General features: G+C 41.1%; 1 protein-coding gene across 1 annotated transcript in view; it reads left to right on the forward strand.

Moving 5' to 3' along the window:
- Positions 1–7326, forward strand: part of LOC103775252 (receptor tyrosine-protein kinase erbB-4) — a gene marked incomplete at its 5' end in the record, with an annotated part of 60299 nt that extends 52973 nt beyond the window's left edge. The window contains 2 exons of the mRNA XM_008942698.1: positions 963–1117; positions 7236–7326. Coding sequence (XP_008940946.1) covers positions 963–1117; positions 7236–7314 — 234 coding nt within the window. The remainder of the gene's footprint in view (positions 1–962; positions 1118–7235) is intronic.
- Between the last annotated feature and the right edge of the window lie 859 nt (positions 7327–8185).

Consider the following 8185-nt stretch of genomic DNA (forward strand, 5'->3'; position numbering starts at 1 on the left):
ATTCTTTTATGCATCCTAAATGAATGCTAACTGCAGCTGTCACCTTTATCATGGCTAGTGAGTCTTCTTTCAAAGATGATTGCTCTATTGTAAGATAGAAGTTGCTTCTTTCTTTCAGTCTTTTTATATTGCCAAGATTAAAAGTCACAAGTATCCTGTGCAGCAAGGAGTTGTGTTTTATGTTTTTCATTGATGAGAAAATTTAACCCATAACTTATTGTTTTGCTTCTGTATGTTACATACTGAATGGTAAAAAAGGCATCATCATTTTTGTTGCGATACCGTGTTCCCCAACACAGCCATAAAACAAGAAGCTAACATTTCAAGTGTTCAACCTATAGAGAAATTTGGATTTGTAGCAGGGCTCATGGGCATAAAATCCTAGGCCAGTGCCCAGCCTGAACAAAAGATTTTTGTCTGCTGGCTTTTCATCACAGCTTTAAAATTTTACTTTTGCATTATCCAAAAACCTTGGTTTGTAGTTTGTAACAGTCAAGTCTACGTATGTATTAAGAAGAAGGAGACCCTGTAGTTCTTTGGTATTGCTGTGACCAGCTACCACATGGTGAATGCAGTGTGGAAAATAATTCTGAAGTACAGAGGTTGCAGATCCCAGTGAAAGGCCATTGCAGTTGCTTTGCAAATGAACAGTGTTGTGGGAAATTTCTCAGAGTTAAAGTGGGCATGAAGTCCCTTGTGTTAAGCACACCAGTAATATTGAGTAACCCATTTAGAAGCTGGAATTTAGTCTTGAATTCTACAGCATAAGCTGATGGCCAAAAGCACTAGGATGTTCACATCTGTTGCTCTTTAACAGGCTGGAACCACACTCATTGCTCATTGAGAAAGAAATGCTGCTACAGTTATTGCTGAGTGTGCTGTCAGTCTAGGACCTGCAACTCTAGTGCAGAGGAGAGGACAGAACTTGAAAGCACTGCATTTCTTTCTTCCATGCTCTCCAGGGACCTGACCACTGCACAAAGTGTTTCCATTTTAAGGATGGTCCAAATTGTGTGGAAAAATGTCCTGATGGCTTACAGGGGGCCAACAGCTTCATTTTCAAATATGCTGATGAAGATCGTGAGTGCCATCCATGTCATCCAAACTGCACCCAAGGGTAAGTGCAAGTTCTGTGGAGTGAGCCATCCTATTTATTTTTTCTGGCACATGGTGGTTCACAGACAGCGTGGCTTGGTGAGGCCCTTATCCCACTCTTGAAAAAAGTGTGTGAAGCAGTAATGTAACCCTTGATTTTTCAGGTCTCTCATGACATTCAGGTTCCATTCATACACGTCCAGCAACTTACCAGAAAAAAAAAATCTTACACCTCTTTGGAAAACCAGAAAGAACAACTTTTCCCAGCCATGCTCTTAGTGTTCCTTCCAGCTACCACTGCTTTGTAGCAGATGCTGTCACTGACACTTAGTTGTAGGCCTGTAAAATGAATTTATTTTTACTATTTACTTGTTGATGGAATTTTCACCTCTGCTCTTCTTATGGGAGAGCTAACCTGGCAGCACTTCTGTGAGACAAAAGTGTTCCTGCTCTCCTTTTCATATGGGGAGTGATGCAGGGGTGTTATCTGAAACCTGACTTTGTACAGTTGCTCAAGTCCTGTCTGAGTGCCTGAAGTCACTTACTGCGTTTGGAAATATACAGTCCATGTATGTGAGCCAGAATTAAGACACTATGCAACAAAATAATAGTAGTCATATACACAACTTACAGTTTTTTGTGGGCCACATATGTTATAAAAGTCTTTTTAATGAGACGGTTGGTGGTGTCCAGCGTACGAAGAAAGAGAAAGGCAGCCAGGGGAAAAAAGGGAAGACTTCAGGCAGTGAAATGATCTTCGACAAGAGACTCTTATTGTTTAGCAGCTAAAATTAAACCAGTAAATTATTCAATGTAATCTTCATGTCAACAGCTGTTGCCATTCAAAATGAGACCTTTTGCTGGTTTTGCAAATCTAATTACAATACAGCCATTAGGGAAATGAAAGCGAGATCGCAAAGACACGGCCAGGATCTGTTGCAGATTTGTCTTCCCCTCAGACCCTTTAAATCAGTTATGTAATAAGAAAAATGCTGCTACTGTGGAAGAAGAGTGTAAGAAGAACAATATGAAAAGATGAGCTCACTTCAGGAGCTCTGGTCCTGGCTTTAATAGGCAATGGAAGTGCCAGTTCTGATCGAATCTCACAAGTCCAGCTATGGATGATGGATTTTCTGTCCACCCTGCATAAGAAGTGCCTTGCAGCTCTGCCAGACTCTCAGACCACAATATGACACTTCTTCCCATTCCCTTCTCTTTTATGGGGAGGCCCAGCTCTTCTGTTACTAATCTTTGTGACACAACTGTGTTTCTCCTGAACCAGGAAGTTAGCAGAGTGTTTTCCATGCCTTTTCACTTGTTCATATGTCTCAGTATTTTTCAAGTGTCTGTTTGTATCTCCCTGGGTAGAACAGGATCAAGAAGGGAGGATTTTATGCCTTGGGGTGAAAGTCTGACATCCTAGTTCATAAACTAATAGGAGGGACATTGGGCAGTTGTAACTGAACTTGCCAGTCTTCATTGTTAACCCTTGGTGGCACAGGGTCCCATTCTGCTGAGTTCTGTTGTCATATAATCCTTGAGCTTTCCGTTTTCCCTGCTTTTTATTTTCTGCAGCTGATTAGGTGAAAGAATGCCTCATGTAGCATCATGTGCAATCGCCCAGAGAAATGACAAACTACCACTAGTAAAAGGGCCAAAGGTCTCACCCAGGTTACATACGCAAAGTTGCAGTTACCTCCCAGATGAGGAGCTATTGCTCTGCTATCAGTCAATTACTATTCCTCATAGAAATCTTCATCCACTTATTAGAGTTAGTATATCTATTCATAGGTGTTTTGTCAGCCCCTATAAAACCAACACCCACCAAGTCAAGGTGGGCATGGGTGTTCTTTTCCAGTACTCCTAAAGACTTTCTGGCCTATGATTATGTTAATGAAGCTGATAATAACTGACCAAGATGGTTGGGGCTTATGGCTTGTCCATCTTCTTGCCATTGTTGTCAGGGGCTGAATGCACCCACAGAGAGAAGGGAAATCATTTACTCTGTCTCCTTTTCTCCTTCAACACTGAATTCTCTAGTTTCATACCCTTCCATTAGAAATTAATATTTAAATCCCCCTCAATCAGAATTCTGCAGTGAAATATGTTGTGGAGGGAGCACATCTTGATATTTGGCTCACGCCTGAACAGTACAGAGAAACTGTAATTCTGCTTCATCTGGCATGTCTGTTCTCCTCTCTGTCAGATCAATTGCTGGAATAAAACCAGTGCCCTCGCAGTGCAGCTTGGATACTTGTTAAAAAGTGTTGAGCTACTGCAGAGCAGTGCACCCAGTGTGGTGTTCTCTTGTTCCTGCAGTGCTGCTCTCTTTGAATCGGGCTGCTAAAATGGGCTGTCAGTTCTCAGACTAGTTGTTTCTAGTCAACCCCACCTGTTGCTGCCACCAAGGAAGTTATCTGTCCCACCTCTGCATTTCCTCTGAGCACTTTGCCACAAGATCAACACGACACTTGCAGATGATCACTTTAGAGCGTGAGATTTGGTAACACCAGTCTCCTCCCTGATTCAAGTATAATGACTGCTTCTGTTAATAGATGTGTAATTATCCAGCCCTGTTAATGACCTTACTCTGACTAAGAGAACTATCAAGGAGTGACTTGCTTGGATGCCACAACTGTGCTCTTGGCCTTGCATCCCACTTGACAAACGTCAGCTACTTGAAGCCAGTTTTGAGCAGATCTGAGGCACATGGGACAGCTATCCCATTTAATTCAAGAGACAGAAAGCATTTGGCACCTCTTCTTGCAGAGCTAGCCAAAATGGAACACTTTCACAGAAATAAAATACTAATTATATAATAGCATTTGACAGTCTGCTTCCTCGCTGGGCAAGACACAAATGGGAGATCTCACTGGACACCTCCCCTCTATCATAGGCATTTTCTCTCACAGCTTTTTGAAGGAATTGCATTACTCTTCACCAAAACTTTTAATTTCCTTCTAAGCCAAAGCCAGGGAAGTCATGGTAGCCTTATCAACACATGTGTAGTCCAGAAAGGATTTGAAGACAGAAGCACTGTCTTGCCTCTAAATCTTAGGTGTATTCTTAGGAAGGTGTTATTAATTCCAGATGAAACAATAGTGCAAATTCAACAGCAACAAACTCTGAATAAAAAAGTGCTACTGTTCTCTTCTGGAAAATTTTCCTCTTACCCCCTGCCCTAGTTCAACTTTCTTACTATCACCATCAGTTTGCACTTGCTGTTAGCCATGTAACCCCTGGGTTTAACCTGTCTGGCTTTATCTATAGCAACAGTCGGGTGACCAAGTCATGGCTACAACCTAGGTTTTCTCCTTTCCAAAGTTAATCCATTTGTGCCTTTGTATACTCAGTTTTGTTTGTTTCCAGTAACAAAGATTTTTGAAAATTCATCTGACTAGAAATAGCTTCACTACTTCACATGTGTGAACCATTAAGACCCAACATTTCAAACTTAAGGAAAAGTATTGAAAGACCATATTTGTGACAGAGGGGGGGAAAAAAAGTATTTCAGGAAAAAGGAGTTGTTACCACGATTTTCAGAGCTATTTTAATTCAGCATTTTCTTTCAGAGGATGATTATCTGGAAAGCTAGGATGAGCTCCAAGTATAATTTTCTGTATAAGCTGTGTTGGACTGTTGTGATACTGAATATATCACTAATAAATTGGCATGTGTCAGTTAACCAGTTCATTTTACAGAGCTAACTTGGAAATGAAAATATCATCCAGACTCTAAGCAGAAGAGGGAACCCTGAGGGTTGAATGGAGTACCAGTGTGATGCACGATTGTGTCACGCTTGTGCTTACAAGCATCAAAAACCTTGAACCCAGAGAAGAAATAATCGATGCCTTGATGGCACAAAATAACTTTGTAGCAGATACTGCTGTTACTCACACGGTGTTGTACTTCGCTGCACGGCATCAGGACGGCCAGTCTGAGAGCAGGAAACTCCTCAACGTGTCAAGGAGTAATGGAAATTGCAGCTGGACAGAATGTTCTCTTTGGGGCTGAGAAGCCCACCGAAGAGGATTACAGGTTTAAATAAAAATAAATGGTATTTCAGCTTGGAGTGGGTGAGATCCAAACAGCTCTGTCTTCTTGGATTCAAGTCCTGTCCTCCAAAAGTCTGAGAGAATAAATGTACAGATGTGAAATGATTCCAAGACAATAGGCTCTTTATGCTAACTCTGCCAGTTACCTGAACTAGTAATGGGCTCACAGACTTCCGGTTGGAAGAGGGCCTTCTTTTTATTTATAACAAGAGTCTGAGCTCAGCATCTCTTGACATGCTAGGAAATGGAAGATCTGAACAACTTTTTTTCAGCCTCCTTTGTTACTGAACGGGTTTTCTGCAAATTGCTGAGGATGCCATGAAACGAAAAAATGTTGGATATGTTTAAGACTGGTTAGAATTCAGACAGTCCTGAATTCTGAAGCCCAGGACAGCTGAAATTTCAAAAAACACCCGTCGAGTTCTCTCTATTAAGTTTTTGAAATCCATTTAAATCTTTGCCTCCCATTTATGCATTATCTGGCCACCTGGGTATTTAATGAATCCTTTTTATGTCTGCACATTTGCTGAAGGAAACTGTTATTGAGGAAATCCTTATGATTTGTGCTTGCATGTCACAGGTTTTATGTAAAAAATAAAAATTCTAGCAAACAAACAAGAGGTAAGGTTCACTATCATTCTGCTTTCCCTGGTGGACAGGTAAGGGGAAATTCAATTCACTGAATTTATTTTATAATGGCAGAATGATAGCTAATTTAAATGAAGCAAAAGCTGATGAGTGGGAAGTGATGGTGAAGTGGAAAGAAGATCTCATGGGAGCATATTTGAACTCTTTTCAGATTTTTGACATGCATATCCCCCTATCAAAGCCAAACTGAAAGCAGGAGACTTTAAAAAGAGTTGGGGATCATACCTTAAATTTAAAATGTCTCAACAGAAGTGAGTTTCAGTACACTGATGTGTCAGATCACCTGCTCCTGTAGTAGATGTACAACCAAAGAACCTGCTAATAAAATGTCTCAGAGATCTTGTCAAAGAGTTGAAGTAACTGGGGTAGTTTCCTTAAAATGCTGAGTAGATACTCTCCGTGGTTACAGAGGGCTAGCTAGGCATTCAGCATCACGGGTGTCAGGTTGTCATAACCCCTAAAAAGCTAACTTCACCTGTCTGTCTCTGAGAATCTGGCTGCTGTGTAAATGTGAAGTTGACTCACTCTTTGAATGCAGAGGACCTAGGCCACCACTTCACCTACTGATCTTCATGAAGGCAAGGAGAATGCACACGTATCCATGTTTTGCAGACAAGACTCTTTCCCAGTGGTTGTGCTAAGTGGTGCTGCATAAAGCAGTTCTCTACATTTCCATTGCCTTTGGTGAGCACCTGCTGGTTTTGCAGGTGGAGGACTTCTGGCGACATCTAAGGAAAGCAGGATAAAATGCCTGAATGAGCAGATGCCATTTTGCTCTGTTTTTTTGTTGTTGGATATTCTTTCTTGAGCTTCCCTGATAAAAGCTTCCGAAATATTTCTACAGTTGCCCCAGCTAGGAGCTTAGAACAGACTGAACCGTTGCATCATTTACAGAAAGAAAAAAAGTTTTGCATTGTGCTCCTGGAGGTCTCGTCTTGCAAATGAGCAGCTTTTGTGCAGTAATCACTGGTTTGATGACTCAGACAGCATCCAGGAAAAACAGCTCTATTGTCAGGACTCCCACGTGTGTAGGTGAAACCTGCCTTAAGTGTTGTTTGAGCCAAGAGATGTCCAACCCTGCAGCGCTGTTTATGTTGCGATTATTGTTCCCATTGCAAGCTTGGTTTTGTCACAAGCTATAATTTTGCGGTAACGTGGCTCTCTCCCGAGAATTATAATTAAGAATGTGGCACAAAGAGGGGATTCCTGCCTCTTTGACCTGTAAATAACAGATTTCTCCGTTTCTCTCCCTCTCTCCCGCTGGGGTTTGCTGCAGGTGCGTAGGGCCGCGCATGGAGGACTGCATCGGCCTCATGGATAGGTACTTGCTGGGCGGCCGCCCCCGTGTGTCTCCATCCCCACGTGTGGACAAGGGCGCATGCCTCTGCATGTCCTTGTGAATGGCAAATGACGTCTGTGTTCTGTGATTGCCTGCAGGTGTAGAGGGCCCGCTAGTCATGACTGCATTTACTATCCATGGACACGCCAGTCCACTTTACCACAACATGCTAGGTAACATCCTCCACTGCGCCATTCTTCTACCCCGGGTCCTTCCCCGGTTGCCATAGGAACGTTATACTAGCCAGTTTGAGCAGAAAGGCACATTACGGGGAGGGTGCCGTTGGGCCTTAAGTAAGCTACGACTTTGAACATCCAATTTACTTTTCCATTTGAAAGCCTATTAAATACCTTCCTTATTTAGGCAAGTAATGCTTTTTTTTTTTTTTCCACTTTTTAGGTGAAATCAGTAAGGATTCTCATTCTGAAGTTTTCTGCAGAAATATGTGTGCTGAAATGTTACTAGAAGTAAACATGATGAAAACTCAGGTGTAATCGGAATTTACTTTTTTTTATTGTTTTTAAGACAGAGCTTAAGCAAATGAAGCTTTTTCTTCCATACTTCTCTGGGGAAAAAAGCAAACATTTCAGCAAAACTGAATTTTTTCCTTAATTCTCATAACACTCTTTGTTTTGGGTTTTTTTTTTTGTTTTTTTTTTTTTTTTTTTTGTTTTTGTTTGTTTGGTTTTGGTTTTTTTTTGTTGTTGTTGTTTTTTGTTTGTTTGTTTTTTGGTTTTTTTCTAAAGAAAGAAAAGAACAACCATAGCTCTGCAGCAACTTTATTTTTCAGTAATGGCAACCAAAAGAAATAACTGTAGGAAGACCTGTGAAACTTTCCAATTATACCCTGTATTCTTTTTCATGAAAGCTCTTTATTGCCATTGAGTTTATTTTTAAATTCAAACTGGTTAGTATGACTTCCAGGCTTTGGGATTACTGGCCTGAGCTAAGACTGGATGAAAAATGTATCATTTCAATCAACTTCACCTCATTACAGATTTTACTCTGGGGTTTTTTTCTTGTCTTTAAAAAAAGATTTTAAGGTTGC

This window comes from Merops nubicus, unplaced genomic scaffold (assembly GCF_000691845.1).
Source record: "Merops nubicus isolate BGI_N331 unplaced genomic scaffold, ASM69184v1 scaffold22896, whole genome shotgun sequence".
Classification (NCBI taxonomy): domain Eukaryota; kingdom Metazoa; phylum Chordata; class Aves; order Coraciiformes; family Meropidae; genus Merops; species Merops nubicus.